The 21261-nt window shown below is 45.8% G+C and overlaps 2 protein-coding genes across 3 annotated transcripts; both read right to left on the reverse strand.

Moving 5' to 3' along the window:
• Positions 1–183: 183 nt before the first annotated feature.
• LOC309706715 (deoxynucleotidyltransferase terminal-interacting protein 1-like) lies at positions 184–6680 on the reverse strand. 2 transcript variants are annotated; one of them, XM_082533493.1, is made up of 13 exons: positions 6361–6680; positions 5867–5934; positions 4610–4706; positions 4426–4524; positions 4248–4307; positions 4124–4180; positions 3995–4050; positions 3873–3915; positions 3614–3672; positions 3418–3478; positions 3212–3283; positions 2582–2637; positions 184–440 (listed from the first exon to the last, which is right to left on the reverse strand). In XM_082533493.1, the coding sequence occupies exons 1-13, from the start codon at positions 6442–6444 to the stop codon at positions 332–334; spliced, it is 921 nt and encodes a 306-aa protein (XP_082389619.1). In that variant the 5' UTR covers positions 6445–6680; the 3' UTR covers positions 184–331. The 2 variants fall into 2 exon arrangements, with proteins under 2 accessions (XP_082389619.1, XP_082389618.1); XM_082533492.1 differs by having other exon boundaries at positions 5867–5937; positions 6361–6679.
• A 4862-nt stretch (positions 6681–11542) lies between these two features.
• pcif1 (phosphorylated CTD interacting factor 1) lies at positions 11543–18166 on the reverse strand. The gene is made up of 16 exons (XM_082534202.1): positions 17651–18166; positions 16036–16189; positions 15833–15957; positions 15628–15753; positions 15294–15427; positions 15070–15227; positions 14725–14872; positions 14459–14542; positions 14269–14368; positions 14014–14173; positions 13765–13934; positions 13456–13542; positions 13193–13377; positions 13017–13110; positions 12763–12938; positions 11543–12654 (listed from the first exon to the last, which is right to left on the reverse strand). Exons 2-16 carry the CDS (start codon positions 16160–16162, stop codon positions 12324–12326), a joined length of 2205 nt encoding a protein of 734 aa, XP_082390328.1. The 5' UTR covers positions 16163–16189; positions 17651–18166; the 3' UTR covers positions 11543–12323.
• Between the last annotated feature and the right edge of the window lie 3095 nt (positions 18167–21261).

The raw sequence follows: 21261 nt of genomic DNA on the forward strand, positions 1-21261 counted from the left end.
GCTCGTTGACTGTCCAGCTTTTTTTCTTGACTGAACCTGTGAAATTCCTGTTGTAGAAGGTGAAAATGTTTCTGTGTGTCGTGTGAATGCCGTACAGCATGAGGCCACACAGGCTGAGCTCAGACCTGATGAACTTCCTGTTACTTGAAACTGTTTTTAAACCGCTTAAACAGACGGATCACCTCAAAGACTCACAAACATTTTTTAATTTTTAAAAACAGTACAAATAAAAACAACTGGTCACATGATCGCCGTCCTGCACTCTGATACGGCCATCTCTTATTTAATCTGTGGTTACTACAGATGTACGGGGGTGCCAGGGGCATGAGGGTCAGGGGTCAGCATCTCTCTGAGCTTCCATGGCTCTCTGCATCTTCTCCACCATCCACTGAGGAACCGAGAACGGCTTCAGCTCGTCCATCCTGACGTCCGGACAGTCCCTGAATGCACCACGCAGACACACGCAGACACACACACACACAGGTCAGATTTGTTACTGAATGATCGTGTCTGTTTGAAATCAGCGTGGCGCCTCTGATCAATATGTATCAGCTGATATCAGTCAGAGTGGTGTGAGTGCCAAATAACAACAACAGTCGCCATTAAGCTGTTTTATATCATAAGGTAGACCCTACAATAACACAGAGATAGCCCCAATAATCAGTTGACCCCCCAATGAGCGAGTGTTTTGGTGACAGAGGGAAGGAAAAACTCCCTTTTAACAGGAAGAAACCTCCGGCAGAACCAGGCTAAGGGAGGGGCGGGGCCATCTGCTGTGATTGGTTGGGGTGAGAGAAGGAAGACAGGATAAAGACACGCTGTGGCAGTAGGGCGGGGCCATATCATACCGTTCACAGTGTAATGTTGGGCAACGATAAGAAAATGAAACATGGCGATAGAATATGGGTAAAACGCGCATGCGCAGTGCCTTTGTTTTCATACGCACATGGTGGAAAAATCATGGCGGCGACGGAGAATAAGAAGGGCGAAAGCGGATCGTTGAATGAAACTGATGAACCTGAACTGGTTTGTAAAAACGCTGCAGCTTCACTGGTGTGGAACTGGTTTAGCTTTCGTCCGTCAGATACACAACAAAGCACTATTTTTGGTAGCGCATGCTAGCGGGTCGTCGTTATTACCGTGTTGTTTGGAAAATACGGCGCACTTAAAATCAATCCTTTGATTTTCTGAAAGTCGACAGAGCCCCTTATAACCCCGTGTGCCTTATGTATGAACTCTGGTTGTGTTTACTGACCTGGAAACGATTTTATGTGCACGGCGCTCGAAAATCTGTCAAATGTTTCAGTACGACTTTGCTGAGCTACGAAGTCGCACCGCTTGATGGATTGTCGGAGCGTTACGGCTATCGTAGGCGGAGCCTCGCGGAGTGATACGTACTGTGCTTCAGCATAATGTTACCGTATTGTGTGTGTTTAACCTCTTTTAAAGTGTTGTGGATGTTATACATGGTTATGCTGAGGATGTGCGATGGGCGATCGTGGCTCAAGAGTTGGGAGTTCGCCTTGTAATCGGAAGGTTGCCGGTTCGAGCCCCGGCTCTGACAGTCTGACACTTCACCCGTTGCCTACTGGTGGTGGTCAGAGGGCCCGGTGGCGCCAGTGTCCGGCAGCCTCGCCTCTGTCAGTGCGCCCCAGGGCGGCTGTGGCTACAATGTAGCTGCCATCATGAATGGGTGGATGACTGGATGTGTAAAGCGCTATATAAATACAGGCCATTTACCATTTACAGGCCATGTGTCGGCCAGTTTCCACTGAAATGTCTTTTGGTTAAACTGTCAGCGAGGAATTTGCATTTGCACTGTTAAATGTTTATATAACTTTAATGCAGATAAAAAACAGCTGCTTGTTTCAGTGGAAATACATTGATGTTGTTTTGCACTAATAAAGTTGAGGAGTTGTAAAGTATTTTGTCTCGCGTCAGTTATATCGTCAGTTATATCGTTATCGCAAATTTTCAAACGTATATCGTGATAAATATTTTTGGCCATATCGCCCTGCGCTATGTGGAAGATTAATAACAAGTATGATTCAGTGCAGAGAGGTCTGTTAACACATAGTGAGTGAAGAAGAAACACTATCGCAGCATAACTAAGGGAGGATTCAGGGTCACCTGATCCAGCCCTAACTGAACTTTCAAGTGAGCAACTAAAGCATCTACCAATTAAAGACTTACCAAGGCAACCAGACCCTGACACACCTGTCCCTGACCTGCAGAAATCAGGAGTCTCGTGTTGGTTTGTGCAACGTTTCCCTCGTTGTCGGGTTTTAAATACGGTGTTTTTGATTTGTGTTAAGGACATGCCCCCCTGACTCTTCAAGTGATGGCACCAACTAGCCAATCAGTGACATGCAGTCTGTTGATGTCACATTTTCTCATCGCACGTACTTAAAATAAGAAAAAAAAAAGCCCCTGGTACCAACTACTACCACCTAATAGAAAACCCCAAAACGGGGCCGTGACAGAACAAGCCGGAAAGGGCTGAAAGTCGTCATCAGGTCTCCTTCACATCTTTACTTCACCATTGAGCAAAGTTCTTGAGAGCAGGAGGCGACGCACTTACCGGTACTCATCGCTGCGGGACAGATCCTGGATGTCCTCCTCTATCAGCAGGTAGGCCTGAGCAAGACACAGGAAGTGGGTTAGCATATAACCCTAACTATATGCTTTAGCAAAAAGGAAAGTTTGAAGCCTAATCTTAAAAGTAGAGATAGTGTCTGTCTCCTGAATCCAAACTGGAAGCTGGTTCCACAGAAGAGGGGCCTGAAAACTGAAGGCTCTGCCTCCCATTCTACTTTTAAATACTCTAGGAACAACAAGTAGGCCTGCAGAGCGAGAGCCAAGTGCTCTAATAGGGTGATATGGTACTACAAGGTCATTAAGATAAGATGGGGCCTGATTATTTAAGACCTTGTATGTGAGGAGCAGGATTTTGAATCCTGGATTTAACAGGAAGCCAATACAGGAGAAATCTGCTCTCTTTCTAGTCCCTGTCAGGACTCTTGCTGCAGCATTTTGGATCAGCTGAAGGCTTTTCAGGGAGTTTTTAGGACTTCCTGATAATAATGAATTACAGTCGTCCAGCCTGGAAGTAATAAATGCATGAACTAGTTTTTCAGCATCACTCTGAGACAGGATATTTCTAACTTTAGAGATTTGCGAGCCACAGTCGATGCGTTTCATATTTTCTCACCATCTTTCCTCCTGTCGCCCTCATGTGGTGTCTCTCTGCCAGCCACTGTTTATCCTTGGCATCAGCTGCGTACTGACACACACACACACACACACACACACACACACACACAGGTGAGGCAGACTCAGCATGGCCTTCAGACCACAGACTGTATACCAAAGATGGATGCAGATGTCAGATTCCTGTTACGTCATGCAGCATTTTACCTTGAACAGGTCGGCATGTTTGATGTAGATTCGTCCTCTGGTCCCACCCATTCCGAGCGCCCTGCAGTGACATCACAACATAAGATGTTTGTTATTTTAACGTCGTATCGCTGTTATGTGGAGGTTTACGTGTGATTTAAACGTTTAAGTGTTGTGTGAACGCCGTTTCCTGTTGGCGTTGCTGCTGCGGACTCACTTGTTGGCTCTTGACCCGAGCACGAACGTGCTGCTGTCGCTGAGTCTGGACGGATCCCACTGAAACACAGACAGCGTCACTGTGACATCATCACAGCGGCGACTTTACACCCCCGACATGAAGGCAACGCTGTAGAGCACAGCGCCCCCATCGGGTCACACTGGGTCACTGCCACCGTGTTATTGGGTCTGATGATGATGATGATGATGAAGACATTTATTTCAGTTGAGTTCACCTGTCAGTTCAAGTAACCACTCACCTTGGGCCCCTCCTTCTTGATGGGCTCAGACTTGGGCTTCACCCTGAGGACACAGATGGACATCGGTCAGGTGTGTTCATCTACCTGTGCACTGACGATGATGTCACCTATTAGATACTCACACAGAGAAGGTCAGAGGTCGATCAGATGAGGCCACGGGACCTGGACGCATCTTTCTCTAAGGACAGGAAGTGATCAGAGTCAGTGATCGCACTCGTGTGTGAGTGTGTGTGTGTTGGGGGGGTGGTTACCTTCTTGTGCAGCGGGCTTCCTCTCTGGCTGCAGTCGTCATCAGCAACTCGTTGCCTCTGCGGGAAACAAACAGGTGAGGCACGGGACTACCTTCCCAGGTAAGCTGCCTGCTCCTACACCTACCTTCATCATTGCCTCTGGTACCGCCCTCTTCACCTCAGCCTCCGGAAACAGCTGCTTGGCCTGGAGATGAAATCATAGGGAAACAGATCAGGCTTTACACTCAACACAGCTTATCCGGCTTCACAGGTACACCTGTCAGGTGAGTTCAGGTGGTCTCATGAGCATCAGAATGCCTCACGTGTTCGAGGACGTTCCTGCACGCCTCCTTGATCAGGTGATCGGTCTGAATGTCGTCTCCAACGTTCTCCTTCACATTCTCTGCTGCCTTCTCGAAGAACTGCAACACAAACACACTTGCTCGAACCCCTGCACAGGTCAAACCAAATAACTCCACCCCCTCCCCTTTTAGTGCGACTGCTAACCTTCTGATATTTACTGAACACGGCCATGATGTCTTGGTTGAAGCTGGGCTGGAGCACGGCACGCAGCAGGTCCATGGACACCTGAGGGTCCGTGTAGCTGCACAGACAGGTGAGGACAGATGAGCAGGTCTGTCTCTACGTCCTGCTCAAGGTGAAACCCTGACACACCTGGACTCCTGTCGTCTGAGTGTTGTTGATAAAGTTTTTTAAAAACAAACTGAATGGCCGCGTTTACGTTTCCCGTCCTGTGAGCTCAGAGGTCTGCGCTACGAAGCCTGGCTTATCCAGGTGGTTACCCCTGGTTTTCATCACCATGGTAACTAACACTGTGAACCTCACCTGCTCCAGAGCAGGTTAAGATCCGGATCAGAGATCAACAAGTACGACATCACTTCCTACTGATCAACGAGCGCTCCAGAAAATAGTGTCAGCATCCTTTGGAAGATGCCTCGGACGGCTGCGGTGACAGTGGGAGGGGTCTAAGGATTTTAACAACAATGTCTTTGTGTTTCCCTGACGACCATCAGTAACCAATGATAAATCACCTCAGCTTCAGTTCTTGATTGTTTTCTGTTGGCAGTTAACAGTTTTGGTCTTCGAGCATTAATATGTGATCCTGAAACAGCACACCTGTACTGCACCAGCTGACCCCAGGTCAGATTTGTATTACGCCATACACAGCAGCAAAAACTACCGCTGTCAGGAGCGCGGGACGTTTCCACTCGTTCTGTTATTCACGAGAGGCCGTACTTTAATAAACCAACCGAATGAAGCACAAACCCTGCGTTGCATTGTTTCCTCCATCGGGCTGTGGGACAGGAAGCTTTAATGTGCAGCCGCCACCTTACAAACAGACAGCAGTGTGAGCGCGCTCAGTGACAAAACTATTAACTAGAAGCAAGATTTTTACTGTGTGCGACAAAAGACTGAACAACTGTCTCATTTGCATTTTACTGATATGGCGCTCATGGGGATCGTTTTCTGTGGAGGAACAGTGATGTGAGACATGAAATGCCAGTTTGCGATTGGTCACAATCACAAAAAACCCGCCTCTTTCATGTGAACGTGCAGGAGAAACCCTCTGTGAACTTAGGGCGGTGATAACCAGCTTCGTGTGACCTCCAATCCTGATCGCCAAACTCAGGGTACGTGGATCCAGCCAACAGAAACATATCCTGGATGCTGCACTCTCGTCATAGTACAGAGCCACAACCATCACAGAAAGTACGAGCCAATCAGATCCAACGGTCCACTTACCTGACCATCATGTGAGAGCGCCGTCCTCGTCTTTGGATCTGTCTGTGTTTGATCATCAAGTTCCACGGCTTCTACACACACACACACAGATGAGTGTAACTGTATGACGTGTGAACAGGTAAGAGCACACCAGGACATTTTCAACCCAACGTTATTTAGAAAACAGAGTGTACAGGTGTTCAGGTGAAGCGCACCTGTGTTTCCCGACAAACATTAACACATAGTAAAAGATTGCTGCCTATAGAGTAATGGATTACTTTCAACTGAGCAGGTGTTTGGCTTATCCTGACAACAGACACGTGACTCAAACCACCTGAGAGCCAACTCTGACAAAAACACACCAAAAAGCGGGGGCCGGGGCTCCGTCTATTTCCTGGAGTTACCCGGACCACCGTGTTTAGGTTTATTCCGTGACTGTGACGTCACCAGCTATCATGAAAAAAATATTCACGGTGTCGTGTAACAGATGTTTGTGCGGTGGCTCGCGGCCTCACCGGGCTCTGCTCCGGGTGGTCCGGCTGCTCCGGCCCGTCCTGCTGCAGCCAGTCCCGGCCTCCGTCACTGCGGTGCGCCCCCATCTGTTCCGATCCGGGTCCAACCGGGCCAAAGACCGCGCTAACGGCAATCAGCGGCCGTAAAGGTGTTTACGGTTACTGCCCCGAGCTGACCGACGATCAACTGATACTCAGCAAACAATAATCGATACGTGGCTACCACTTTGCCTGTTTATTGTCTGTTTCGCGGAAACTTCGCTGCTGCTTCTTCCACTTCCGGCAAAACCGAATACAACCGCACTTCCTGTCACCGCTTCACAATAAAAGCACTGACTTCCGGAGGATTTGTGATCGTAAGGAGGTCACCTGTGCAGACAGGTGTAGAGGTAGGTTTAAAAAATCGATTTCCCCATTCAAATCGATTTGAGTTTGACTAATGTCATATCGGATAAACATCGTCACACGTTTTCTCTGACTTTCCTCCAAGACAAAATCAAACTTCCTGCACAGCTCTGTCTCTCAGTGTGCTCTGCTTCCCTTCAGCAGCATCAGGTAATGTTCACATGTTGATTCATGGTTTTCTTCAGTTTTTGATCTATGGCAGAATATTTTTAAGGTTATTCGTATTTGGGAGTCACGTGGGACCGCCGAAGAAGATGGCCGCACACTAGAGGCGCTCCTAAAGCCTGTTGATTAATGTTCTGAATCTTTTTTGTGGAATAACAAGAAGCCGAGAGTGAATATAAAGAAAATGTGGGCCTCTAAAGACATTGGGGGAATGGCCCTCCCAAATGTGAAGTTGTATAATTTAGCTTTTGAATTGTCAAGACTGGCCAAATACTGGACAGGATCGGGCTCTGAGCTGAGCTGGATGAAGATCGAACAGGAACTAGCGAGCCCCTTCACACCTTTGGATGTTCTCTCGCAGGGCGCGGCAACTAATGGACAAGACTCTCATGATAACCCAGTGCTCAGGTATTCCAAAGCTGTCTGGGTGGAGGTGCACAAGTTGTGTGGAGCATCTCATCTAAGACAACCTTATGCCTCGCTATGGAACAATATTGCTGTAAGGATTGGGCGGAAAACTGTGTTCTGGAAGGAATGGCTTGTCAAAGGCATACGCAGGATAAGTGATCTTTACTCAGGGGGAGTGTTTATGTCATTTGCTGAAATAACCCGAAAATACGGTTTGATAAGAGAAAATAATTTTTGGAAATATTTACAAATAAGGGATTGTGTTACCAAAGGAAAATTTGCTCAAAGCTCGAATATGGTGGTGGAGTTTTTAGAATTGTCCAGTACAGCACATAGGGCAGCGGTTTTCTACAAACTGTTTAACAATCCAAAAAAAGAGATATGTGAAAACTTGAGGGTTATATGGCAGAGGGATCTGGGTTGTGCAATTTCTAAAGAAGACTGGCGCAGAATTTTGTCATTCTCTGATAAATATATAAGAGAGGCCAGGGGTAAATTTACTCAGTATAAATTAATACACAGGTGGTACTTCACTCCATCCAAACTTTATAGAATGGGAATTAGTCCCAGTAATGTATGCTGGAAATGTAGTTCAGATCCAGGGACATTTATGCATGCTATTTGGGAATGTGGGAAAGTTTATCCCTTTTGGCAAAAAGTATTGGACAAAATAGGAAGGTGGATTGGTTTGATGATACCCCTGTCACCAAGACTGTGCTTATTAGGGGATCGGTCAGTATTACCTGGGGTTTCAAAATATGACTTTGTGGTTATAAAGGTGGGGGTGATCGCAGCGGCTCGAGTTATTCTCAGTGTATGGAAGGAACCATCTCCTCCAGAATAGAAACTATGCTGAAAATGGTGTCGTATGAAAAACTCTTGGCTAGGATTAATGATGATAGGGAGGGTTTTGACAAATCGTGGGGACGTGTTTTTGGCTGAGATGGTTGGAACTTATTTGGTCAGGGCAATTATCTTTAGTCATGTTGTACGCTTGCTGCACTGTTTGTATGTGTAGGCACTCAGTAAGGGAATGACTTAAAGATTTGAGTTAACTGATTTGTTTTTTTTGTTTGTTTTTTATTATTATTATTATTATTATTATATTTTTTATATATATATATATTTTTTCTGTTGTTGTTTGTTTTGTTTGTTTTTGTGTTGTGAAATGTTAAAAACAAATAAAGACTTCAATTATAAAAAAAAAAAGGTTATTTGTATTTGTAAGGTTATCTATAAGAAGTCAGGCCAGGTTTCTGCTTCCTGCTTTTTGTTTTATCCTCAATTACTTTGACACAAAGGCCTCTGCTGTGACGCTCACACCTCTGTTGAAGCACAGTGTCAGCTTTGTTTTATACACAGATATAAAAATATGTACTGATAAATGATCAGAATTAGAATACTTGTGACTGACTGAATCGAATCAGTTATAGAAATCAGTGGCGACATTCAGCCCTGAACAGGTGTGCCTGTTTAAAAAAAAAAAAATAGAAAAAGTTGCATTTCCTGCGAAAATGCAGTGTGAATGCCGTGTAGTGGACTCTGAAAAAAGCAGAAGCAGAACTATCTGCTGAAAAGCGGTGTAGAAGCTTATTTCTTTGCTTAAACCTGCTTTATTTAAAAGGGCAGAGTAAGTGCAAGAGGAGATGTGGGGCATCAGACACAGGTAGGATTCGAACCTGCGCCCCCTGGTCTTAAGGCGGCTACTCATCTCACTGAGCCAAACCGGAGCAGAAGAGGCTTGTATTGAAAAGAGGTGGAAAAAGCTGAACTCTCTGCTGAAAGTGAAGGAGCTGACATTTTTGCTGAAGAGCTGAGAGGTCCCATTGATCAAAATGGGCCAAAAAATGGCATAAAAAGCTTAATATTTCAAAAGGTATAAAAGCTATGAGCACCAAAAGATATATCTGGCATTAGCAGAATCAGCAGAACAGTTTAAATTTTGAATGGTGAAAACCGGATGAAAACTGAGGGAGTAGTTACGCAGCAAAGAAACGGAGCAACTAGAATAAGGTAGAATAATAAAGTTTAAAGAGAAACAGGAACACAATAGTGTGAATGCCGTAAGGCACACAATGAAAGGTACAAACCTGATCGCTGTCAGCACGTGACTCACTAACTTCATACTGAGCACAATGTAAAAAGGAGATAAATACTGACAGGCACCAAACATATTATGTAAAACTACTATAAAACATAAATACTAAAATTATACGAAATGTTTAAAAATTATACAAATTCTAAAATTAGATGTCGTCATATCACTGAACACCGCTTTAATGCAAGTGCACGAGCTGTAAAAGTGTGTAACGGCTGTGAACCGGTACAGAACAGGTGCTACACGTGATGTCAGGTCCGCGGGATTGATGCCGAGCAGCCTCAGCAGCGTTTTCAGTCAGAAGCTTCTCTAGAGAAGGTGGGTCATCAGCTTATCCTCACCTGTTCCTCAGGTCCTGGGCCTTGCGCTATGAATTTCAGGATTTCTGGTCATTCAGCGCATTCACTCAAAGGAGGCGGAGCTTAGGACAAATCATAAACGTGGACAGGTGTGCTGTCAGCAGGTATAGGAAGATAGGAGGCTAGGATAGGAAAGCATCTCAGCTGTGACTCAGACGATTACTGCAGTTTGTTTTGCTGTGCAGTCTGACGAAGAATAAATGCATCAGAATGTCATTACTGTGTGCACCAACCGTGTTCTCAGAGAAAACCCGCTATTTTATTCTGTTCTGTTCATGGGGATGGACCCCGGCAGGCAGACTCCAGGGTGACGTCACAGGTGAGAGTGTAACACTGAAAACTGACTAACGTGAAGTTTGTTTAAACTGTCATCACACAGAAACGACAAATGATACTTGCAGATGGTCTTACTGTAGATGACAAACATTTACACTGGTGTGACTGTGTGAGGTCATGTGACTGTAGCAGAAAGAGGAACAGCACTGGTTTTACTGGTTTCAGATTTTACTGGAGTACAGACACTATTTACAATCTGCAGAGGGGCCAACAAACAAGATGGACCACTTCCTGTTTACAGCCAGGCTTTGGCGAGCCGCCGCCTCCAGTAAGGTGTCTACATCACAGACAGTCAAAGAGGAGTGAACCCAGCAGGTGAGTCAGATGAAGTGAGACGTCTGCAGCTGCAACATTAGCGACTTTGTGCTATGCTAAGCTATCAGCACTTCTAGCTCCGCCCTCTGACAAACACCTGGAGTTTGTGCACAAGTAACTGGGCACATGGACGCAGCTATGACCAGGACACACACCTATGGAGGCGGGCCCAGTGGATGAGCCTCTGATTGCATCACCGGAGCATCATGTGCACGTTTCACTGCTGCTGCCAGAGCAGCCAATCACAGCTCAGTATTCACTGTGACATCAAAGAACCAGTGCTCGGCTCACGTGCACACTCCTGGTTCGGAGTTAATCCACCACACGCGCGTTAATCCTTACATGTGAGCGAGTGTCACAACGACAATTACGTTCACGTGTAAAAATCCACTGTTCCATCGCGTCCTGCGTCACGTTTCTCCTGGTGCATTTGTTCCCGTGGAGACAGATTATGATGGCATCTCTGTGAGCGCTTCGGCTCGCCAAGAAAACTGCAAAAAGTTTCATAGTGACCTTTGTGTGATGGCGAGGGCAGCATTTAAATGCACGCCATCACACAACGGTGACTAAGACAGTTCATGTCAGGGTTTGATGCCAATAACACATCCAGAGTGGCGTCCTGCGGTGCTTTACATTACTGTCACATGTCGAAGCCGTGACGAACGTTCTTAACGTGACCAAACAAGTGAAGCTGCAGCGGCACGAAACACCTGAACACATGACCTCGTGCTGAACGGGAAGAGGAACGTAAGAATGGCGGCGCACGCTCTGAGGGTCAGGAACATCTTCGAAATAGTTCACGCACACCGGATGATGATGAAGACGATGTGAGGAGGAGGAGTCTGTCTATCGCAGCTTTGTCGCTTTGGTTTCACACCGTCGCTTTAAATTAAAACATCAACAGGCTATACACTATATACACTGCTGCCAGCCCTGGAAACAGACGCCTCATTGGGCCACAGCCAGCCAATCCCAGAACAAACATTTGTTGTAGTGTCAGGTTACTGAGTGGGAGGAGCCAGAGAGCAGAAAAGAGGGAAAAAAATGTTTGAAACACTTAAAAATAAAATAAACAAAACACAAAGCAAACTCCCAAAAGTTTAAATAAAAAAAAACTTTAATTTTTCTGACAAACGTTTGATGAACCCGAAAAAAAAGACGTTAATGACAAAAAACTGTCGTGTTCACACAAATGTCTGTCAGTTTGATTACATGAGACCCCGCCCCCTCAGCGTCAGTGACCCCGCACTCTAAGGCGTCTGTCTCCGAGCAACAGTCTGAATCTGACTCCACCTCCTCCCACCTAACTGTTAATCCTCCACCTCATGAGTAGTCCATTTCCCCACACTGACTGGCCGGGCCATTATAAGTAGGCGGGACCAGAAGCAGGACTGAAAAAAACAAAACAAAATCAAACCCCAGAAAAACAAAGATCTGTCCAATAGAAACAGTAGCTGCCTTATTGACCAATCAGAAAGCCCTATGGGTGCGGGGATCAGAGTCCTCCGTGGTCACAAGTGACATTACAGGTGGGGGGGGGGTTATTGCTGGAGCTCGAAGTCGCTGCTCACTGATTGGCTGTGATGTTTGTTGCTGAACAACAGAAGCCACAGCTGAACAAGAATCAGCTGCAAGTTTTAAAAAAAAAATTTAAAAATAAAAAAAGCTCCAGAGCTTTGACCAATCACAACAGAGCGGGGTTAAAGCCAGCAGAGGGTGGGGCTAATTCAGGCTTCGCCCACCCCCTGGTGGCATGTGGCATTATGGATAAACATTTGCTACAGGTGCTGGTGAAAGACAATCTGAACGAGACAAGTCAGAAAACAAAACTTGAAACAACTGTCCAACAGGCGAAAGGGCGTGGCCTCCACAAGCCCCGCCTACACGGTGGACACTTTGTCTCGAGGACTGCTGCTGCTGCCACTATCACCGCTGCTGTTGTTGTCGTTGTTGTTGTTGTCGTCGTGGCCACCGGGTGACAATACGTTACTCTGTGTCCTATCAGATGTTTTGGGGGCGGAGTCTCTATCTCCAGGAGAGATGTGGGCAGGGCCAGGGGACGACAAGGAGGAAATGCGGGTGGAAGAGGCGCGGTACGCTGCTGTCAGCTCGGCCAGACGCTCTGGAGTAGGCGCCCACTTCGCAAAGCCGGCGTCGTTCTGCAGGAAGAGAACTGCAGTACCGTGTACAGCCCGGTAGTACATCTCATCCCTGATAATATATAAAGTAATCAGAGTATTAGGCTACTACAATCAATCAGTAATTCAGTGTACACAATATTAGTATTACAGTAATACTACAGCACTGTAGTGCGAGTACCTTTTGCAGATGTGCTGACTCCCTGATCGGTACTCATGCTCGTAGGCGGGAATGCTGAGTTGATGACGCAGGAATCTACTTCCTTCCATGCGAGTCAGAGCTGGAGTCACGGGGTCACGCCACTCAGGCACGAACACGATGAACGACAGAGGCTCCGAGGACTGGTCCAACAGGTCCTGAGAAAGACAGGAGACCGGATCAGAAACCCTGGATCACAGTCCGTTTCAGAGGCCAGATCAGAGACTAGTACTGACCTCAAAGTGCGTCACCATTGCATCCATCAGCTCCTCGCAGAACGGCGGGTTGGCTTCAAACGAGCCGCTGACCGGACAGAAGGACAGGAAGGGCCTGAAACACATGCCAGATTGTCACGCTGGGACAGGGAGAGTGGACAGACTGTGCAGCGGATTGTCCAGTTGTGTCACCTCACCCTCTGGACCCGAAGAAGCCGTCGGTATCAGGGAAGGCGGAGCAAAACTGTTTGAAGTAGCAGTTGAGTGGCGAGGCAAAGCACTCGAAAGAAACACCAAACTGACGGTTCAGCGTCTGAAACACCAACACCGGCAGCGCCCCCTGCAGGCCACTCCCCTCGTTAGCACCACTGCCGAACATCACCTGCACGCACACACACACCTGGTTAGCTTTGAGCAGCTAATGAAGCAGGTGAACCGAGCGAGCACGCCGTCAGCTGACCTGGTATCTCTTCAGGAGGCACCAGACTCTGGACAGGAACTTGTCGAAGCGAGGGTCGTCTATACAGCTGTACCTGTACAACAGCTCCTGCAGCGAGACAGGTGAGAGACAAACGGGACAGATTGGACACAGTAATCTGATTACAATGCGTTACTGACCAGCTTTTTGATGAGTACTTTGATTACTCTTTTGAGTCCTTGTATTACTATGTAAAAAGTAAACAGATTACACCGGAGGTACTGACTAGGTTGCTGTTATGTACTCGGATTACAATTTTTAAGGTAATCAGATTACCACGGGGTTACTGACCAGTTTGCTGAAGTGTCCTCTGTTAACTTTGACCATCTCTCCTCTAAAGCGTAAACACGCCATGTCATTCTCAAAGTGAAGCTCCACACGAGGCAGCGGCGGCGACGGGATCGCCAGACGCACCGGGTAACAGTAGACAAGGCGGGACTGCGGCGGGGACGCACACGCCTCTGAAACATGCAGAGACAGAACACTATGGGCTCAGACAGCCAGGTACACAGGTGAATAATACACAGGACTGAAGTGTACCAGTGGGCGGGTCCTGCAGCAGGCTCAGGTGTGTCTGGCGCAGGCGGCGGCTGTACTCCGCAGACAGCTGGTAGATCTTGGAGCAGATTCCCTCGACAGAATCTTTGGCGACGGCGGCGACGTGAGGACCGCACTGCTGCCTCAGGTGCTCCAGACGGTCCTGCAGATACACCAGTGACAGTCACAGGCGACTTGTACAGGTGATCTACAAGCAATCGTGTAACGAGTACAGATGAAGCGAAAGTCACAGGTTACCATATAGTCCTCCTTGCTGGCAGAGTGATCTCGGCGCAGCCAGTTCATCGTGTCCTCGGCGTTCCATTTCACCACCTTCCTGCTCTCCGGGCTCGCATTCCTGCATGGGTGACAGGTCAGAGGTCAGAGCGCGGGCCCACTTGATAATCTCAGCAGGATTGAGCTCAGCAGTTGGTCAGCTGGGTCCTACCTGGAGTCGATCATCTTCTTGGCAGCTTCAGCGTATTTAAAGAGCAGCTTCCGAGCCTCCTCTTTGTACTTAATGCGAGACAACCTGCCACACACAAACCAATCACTGATCAATATATTAATCTGCACATGATCTCTGATCAATAAATTCAGACTATTTCTAGTGTCAGACATTTATCACTCAATTAAAAGCAAATCTCATGTTCTCCTCACAGCAAACGAACGCCAAGAGCACGAGACGCGAACGCCACTCGATTTTAAAGTCACCTGATAGGGATGTCGTTCATGACCTCTCGGAACATCGATGGGGAGATAACAGGGTCACAGTCACTCGGCAGTAAGGGGTCGTGACCTTTGTCAATTACTTTCCTCTCTAGCAGCCAGCGGTTGAAGGACTCCCGGGGCGGATCGATACCTGAGGCAGAGAACCAACACCTGGTCAGAGCTCACATTCACACATGCCCGTCATACCCATTAATGAACACTCGGGCTTGGACGGCTCCAAAGTCTCTGATGACCTTTGACCTTCACCCTATCTGAAGATGTGTTCTCCCTCCACCTCTCACCTGTGGGGGAGGAGCTACCAGTACACAACCTGCACGTGTGGCATACCTTCCCTCTGGTGGCACAGCTCGTGGTAGTGCTGCCTCAGCTTGGTGACCAGCTGCGCTCGCTGGAGCTCGATCTCGGGGTGGGGGGGCAGGTGGTGGCTGGCGGGGGCCTGCTCTCGGATCACGGCGTTGGTCTGCACGTCCAGGTCCCAGTAAATCCTGAAAACACCGACCAATCAAAAAGGTCCTTCAACAAAACAAAACAAAACAACATGCAGTACTCACACAGCTGGTCTGTACGGCGCGGGGGCGGGGCTCGGTGTGGTGGGTGTGGCGGACTGGGCCTGTTTGTCCTCAGGGGCGGAGCTCCAGGGTTTGACCCCAGGAGTGCTGGGAGAGATGGGCGTGGTCGGCTCCACCTGGTAACAGACAGACCTGGTCAGGGTTCGCTCACCTGCACTCGGAGCATCATACGTCAGTCTATTCACACTCTGCTGTGATTGGTTGTCAGGTTACTAATCGTGTCATAGGAAATGTAACAGCGGGCATGAAGGTCAGTATGTCAGCCAATCACAGCAGAGCATCTTTCTGGCTCATCCAACCTAGGACTCCGTTTTACCTTAGCACGTTTGAAGCTGTTAGGTCCTCCCCCCTGCTCCTCAGAGCTCCTCCTCTTCCTCTGACCATTACCAAGGTTACTGTCCCCGCCCTCTGCAGGAGCCGCATTTAGACCTAAAGGATCAGACTGCAGACACAGATCGGTACCTGATCAATAACTGCATATCAATCAATAACTGTAAATGATAAGCACAGGCAATACTCACAATAACATCATGCTGGCCGAGCACTGGCACCTCCCACAGGCTCTGATTGGTGAATCTGTTGAAGTAATATGGCCGATTCTCCCGCCGAGACCAACACTTGGACCATCCAGCCTGAACCAACTCATCTGGGGGGGAGAAAGAGAGAGAGGGTAATCAGGGTTGGAGTACGGTGAGTGGGACAGGTAAGAGGCAAACGAGCGTACCTGGGAGCTCAGGTGCTTTAGAGGCAGTGGACGGAGAAAGGGGTGGTCCCTGAGATGAGGCGGAGCCAGAGGGAGCCAGCATCATGGCCGCCTCCCCCTTCACCAATCCCTGGCTGTCATTGGACATCTTGGCAGTTAGAATGACATCACGTGCCTTCAAAACAAAACACAGGTGAGAATGAGTCAGACAGGTGTGCAGCTGCAATCAGAGGTAGGGGTGGGTTTTACAAATAATGGTATCGATTTGACATAATAATGTATAATAATAATAATAATAACAATGTATTTCGACAGAAATACCAGAAGCTCATTTCAACACTCGCCAAACAGCAACGATTAACGAGCAGGTAAAAATATATAAACAGAGCAAGGATGGTTCACCCCATGACACGTGCACGCTGTCGGGGCTGAAAGCCGACATGTCTTCGTCACTCTCAGACCAAAATTCACTGAACCAGCAGCAACAGAAGATCCAAACTACGTTTCACGTTTGATACACGTGGTCACGAGTTTTCTCTGACTTTGGCTTTTTTGAATCCACCAGGATAAAAAAAACACTTCCTGCACAGCTCTCTCTCAGTGTGCTCTGCTTCCCTTAAGCAGCATCAGGTAATGTTCACGTGTTGATTTGTGGTTTTCTTCAGTTTTTGATCTACTGTAGAATATTTTTAACATTATCTGCTATAAAAAGTTATTCCAGGAAAATCTGCTGCTGCTGGCTTTTTGTTTTATCCTCAGTTACTCTGACACAAAGGCCTCTGCTGTGATGCTCACACCTGTCTCAGTGTCAGCTTTGTTTTATACACAGATGTAAAAATATGCCCATGTACTGATAAATGATCAGAATTAGAATAACTGAGTGAGAATCGGTGAGCACACCCAGCCCTGCTCAGAGGGCCATACAGATCAGACAAACTCATCAGTAGTTTGATCAGCGTTACAGGTGCTCGTTCAGGTGTGTTGGCGCGTGCGTGCATCCAGGCGTCTATGTGCGTGTGTGTTGTGGCGGTCTCGGTGCTTGCTCCGATCCCGCGGGTTAATGTGGCGCGCTGACGTCAGACGGCGGCAAACAGCCGATCAGTGATTAAATTGATCACAATGATCGATGGGCTCAGACAGATTTTAGCGCGCTGTCGACACGTTTGATCGTGTTTTCTTACACGCAGAAACTAGCGCCATGGTTACACGCATGCGCGGTGCAGGTTTCCCAAACAAACAGGGAGGAGGGAGAGAGGGGGAGGAGGACAACAAAAGGCTGCGGCGGCTGCTCGGGAGCCCGGGACCGACACGGACACACGGTGACGGCCGGTCCGGCTCTGCGGTGGGGTCAGGCTGGGCAGCACGCTCAGTAAAGGTCGGGTTCGGAACCTTCGCGCGGTCACATCGGCAGTTAGCCGCCATTAGGCTCAGAGACCTGCGGCTGTTCAGGCGCCACTTCACTCACAAGATGGCGGACACGCCCCTGCCACAGCGTCGCGCGCCCTCACTAACATTTCTGTTCTGTGCTCCGAGCTGGGCCGCCCCGCGCGCCACTGTCCAGCCCCCACCGGGAGCTGACACCTTCCGCCGCGTGTCGGTGCGCCCGGAGCCGGCCCGCGGGACCGTCGGCGCTTACCTTGGCCGGTTAAGTCGCGGACAGTTGCGGGTTCTGCGCGTTGTTTCGGGTCCTCCGCTCCGCTCCCTCCCCGCCTGCTCAGACATCTTTACAGGGACCCGGACAGAGCAACTGCGCAGGCGCAGCGCCCGACCTCCTTCCTGTCCCGAGGTGTTCCACTGCGGGCGCCATGTTGAAGAGGTCAAAGAGGCTGAAAGCTGAGAGATGTGACCAAAAACATCAAAGAGTTTTAACACACACACATCAATGAACGTGAGGGTGTTGCCCTTAAAGGCACATTTCAGCTCTAATTTCTTTAATAATGCACAGAACTCAAAACTTAAAACATAGATTTGAGCATTTGATTGGTAATTTATTGATTGGTAATTTATTTCAACATGTGAACAATATACAAGTACATTTAGAAAAGAAATGAGAGAAAAAAAAATATACTATACAAATTACATACAAAAAAACATTCTGATTAATTTACATGTTGAAAGGGAGTGGGAAGAAGTATACACTTATTTAATCCCACCCCTGTCCCATAAATTATCAGTGAATATTTAGTCAGCTTCCTTACTGATATAATTTGTAATAAAAATAGTGAACAGATTTCTGATATACTATATACTATAATATCACATCATGAATTTTTTGTTTGTTTGTTTTTAAATAGAGACATTCACTTAATTTAAATATTTTCCTTTTCTTTATAGATCGAGAAGATCATATTTTTATAACTCTTTTTGAACAGTTTTATGTTTGGACATTGCTTTAATTCCATATTCAGTTTGTTCCATAGTTTCACTCCTTGAACAGAAACACAAAAGCCTTTTCTTGTAGTACGTACCTTCATTGTTTTGAAGTTACAAAAACCCCTTAAATTATAACTTCCTTCTTTCAAAAAAAACATACTCTGAATATTACCTGGCAGTTCTTTATTTTTTGCTTTGAATAGAATTTGTGCTGTTTGGAATTTCACTATATCGTCAATTTTCAATATTTCAGACTGCAAAAATAGTGAGTTTGTATGTTCCCTATAACCTGCATTGTGGATGATTCGAATTGCTTTCTTTTGAAGAGTAAAAAGTGAATGTAATGTGGTTTTATAGTTATTGCCCCAGACCTCTGCACAATAGCTTAAGTATGGTGAAACCAGTGAACAGTAGAGAATATGAAGTGATGTTCTGTCGAATAGCTGTTTTGCCTTGTTTAGTACTGCAATGCTTCGTGATACTTTGGAATGAATATATCTTACGTGAGCTCTCCAGTTAAGTTTTTCATCTATTATTACCCCCAGAAATTTATTTTCACTGACTCTTTCAATATCAACACCATTTATTTGAATCTTTGTATTTAAACTACTATTTCCAAATAACATAAGTTTAGATTTATTCAAATTTAATGATAATTTGTTTTTATCAAGCCAGAACTTCACTTTACTTATTTCATTAGTCATATCCTCCAATAAATTCTGCAGATCATCACCAGAGCAAAAAATGTTTGTATCGTCAGCAAAGAGAACCATTTTTAATACTTTGGACACTTTACAGATGTCGTTAATGTACAAGTTGAAGAATTTTGGACCCAAAACTGACCCTTGGGGTACACCACAAGCAATGTCCATACATAAGGAGCAACCACCATTTATTTTCACAAACTGCTTTCTGTCACTTAAATAACTCCGGACCCAATCTAAAACTACCCCTCTGACACCATAACGTTCCAGTTTTCTTATTAATATATCATGATCTATAGTGTCAAATGCCTTTGTCAAGTCTATGAATAACCCAGCCACATATTGCTTTTTGTCTATGGAATTTGTGATGTATTCTATTGAATCTAATAGTGCCGATGATGTTGATCTGCTTGATCTGAATCCGTACTGACTCTCAGTGAGTAGTTTATGTTTATCTATAAATTTTTCCAGTCTGTTTTTAAACAGTTTTTCAAGAACTTTTGAGAATTGAGGTAGTAAAGAGACAGGCCTGTAGTTTGTGAAATGGTGTTTGTTTCCAGATTTGTATAGAGGTATAACTTTTGCTATTTTCATTCTGTCTGGAAATCGACCAGTTTGAAATGATAAATTACAGATGTATGTAAATGGTTTTATAATAGCCTCAATGACTCTTTTAACCACTATCATATCAATATCATTACAATCCAAAGATTTGTGATTTTTACATTTTTTGACAATTTCAAGAACTTCATTTTCATCAACGGCTGTGAGAAACATAGAATATGGATTTCTGTCAATCAGTGTATCGGGTTTTTCCTGTGCTTTCCCAGGATGAGTGATTGTTCTTGCTAAATTTGGTCCAGCAGTTACAAAGAATTCATTGAGACTATTTGCCACAACATCCATATTGTATTCTTCATGGTCATTACAAATGAAATACTTGGGATAGTTCTTTTGTCCAGTCCCACATTTTATAACACTGTTCAGGATTTCCCATAATCTTTTATTATTATTTCTATTTATATCTAATTGCTTCTTATAGTATTCCTTTTTACTAAATCTAAGTATATTAGTTAACCTATTTTTATATCTTTTGTATCTGATTTCAGCATCTTTAGTTCTCGTTCTTAAGAACTCTATGTATAGAGCATTTTTCTTTATACATGCATTTTGCAGACCTTTTGTTATCCATGGACAGTCCATATATTTCTGTTTCCTACTATATTGCTTTATTGGACAGTTGGTATTGTACAGTAATGTAAATATTCTAAGGAATTTATTATAAGCACTATTAACGTCCTGTTCCTGATATACTTCACCCCAGTTTTCCTTCAATAAATCTTTTTTAAATGCATTCATTCTTTCTTCTGTTCTTACTCGTCTGTACTCTTTTTTACTGTCCATTTTATTGATCTTGTAATTCCTATCATAGATTGTAAAAATTGGAAGATGGTCACTTATGCTCAGCAAGTGTGATCCAGCTGGCCACTTCATTTGTCAAGCCTTTAAATCTCATGACTTATCTCTTATAATAACCAGTGGCGGGGCGGGGGGTGGCTTACTGGGCTTAAGCCCGGGTTGTTTTTTCAGAAGCCCGGGGTCTTTTGGAGTGTAATTTTTTCATAGTTACATGCCTGGCTGATAACTGTATAAAACAAAAACTACACACAATATTCGAAGCACATAGCGCACACTGTGGGAATTTACGACTGTGCGTAAATCCCCCCTAATATTGGTATGATCTGAGCTCAGACACTGAGTGAGGGGCGGGGCAGCTGCTGCCTGCGAGTGCGCTGTTAGAGAAGCGCAGCCAGGCAGAGAACTGAAGTTCGACCAGGTACCAAAGCTGTACAAATAATGTAAATATGACGGTGTATCACGAAAGACTGATATCAAACTGATACGTTTACGTTACTCGTTCTTCAAGTGAATCAGCAAATGGTGAAATGAAAAGCCGAACAACAACAATGCTGTTTCTGAGAGTCTCAGCTTACATGTGTGTTTATTTTATATTTTCAGTTGTTTCCCTCCACGGCTAAATAAATCTGTTTCAGTAATGCACTGATATACAAGAATGGACATAAGGAGCTTCTTTCAAAGGAAAAACTCTGGTAGATGTTATTTTATATATTATGCTTTGTATGTTGTTCAGTATATTTCTATGCAAAAC

Source organism: Aulonocara stuartgranti (assembly GCF_965226115.1).
Source record: "Aulonocara stuartgranti genome assembly, chromosome: 5".
Taxonomy (NCBI): domain Eukaryota; kingdom Metazoa; phylum Chordata; class Actinopteri; order Cichliformes; family Cichlidae; genus Aulonocara; species Aulonocara stuartgranti.

Excerpts from the sequence above, each read along its gene's own strand:
- LOC309706715 (XM_082533492.1), bottom strand. The coding sequence starts at position 6,444 with ATGGGGGCGCACCGCAGTGACGGAGGCCGGGACTGGCTGCAGCAGGAC. Across the intron at positions 5,938-6,360 it reads ACCACCCGGAGCAGAGCCCG|AAGCCGTGGAACTTGATGAT; the intron begins GTGAGGCCGCGA and ends GTGTGTGTGTAG. Across the intron at positions 441-2,581 it reads TCCCGCAGCGATGAGTACCG|GGACTGTCCGGACGTCAGGA; the intron begins GTAAGTGCGTCG and ends TGGTGCATTCAG.
- pcif1 (XM_082534202.1), bottom strand. The coding sequence starts at position 16,162 with ATGTCCAATGACAGCCAGGGATTGGTGAAGGGGGAGGCGGCCATGATG. Across the intron at positions 14,543-14,724 it reads ATGAACGACATCCCTATCAG|GTTGTCTCGCATTAAGTACA; the intron begins GTGACTTTAAAA and ends TGTGTGTGGCAG. Across the intron at positions 14,369-14,458 it reads AAGAAGATGATCGACTCCAG|GAATGCGAGCCCGGAGAGCA; the intron begins GTAGGACCCAGC and ends TCACCCATGCAG.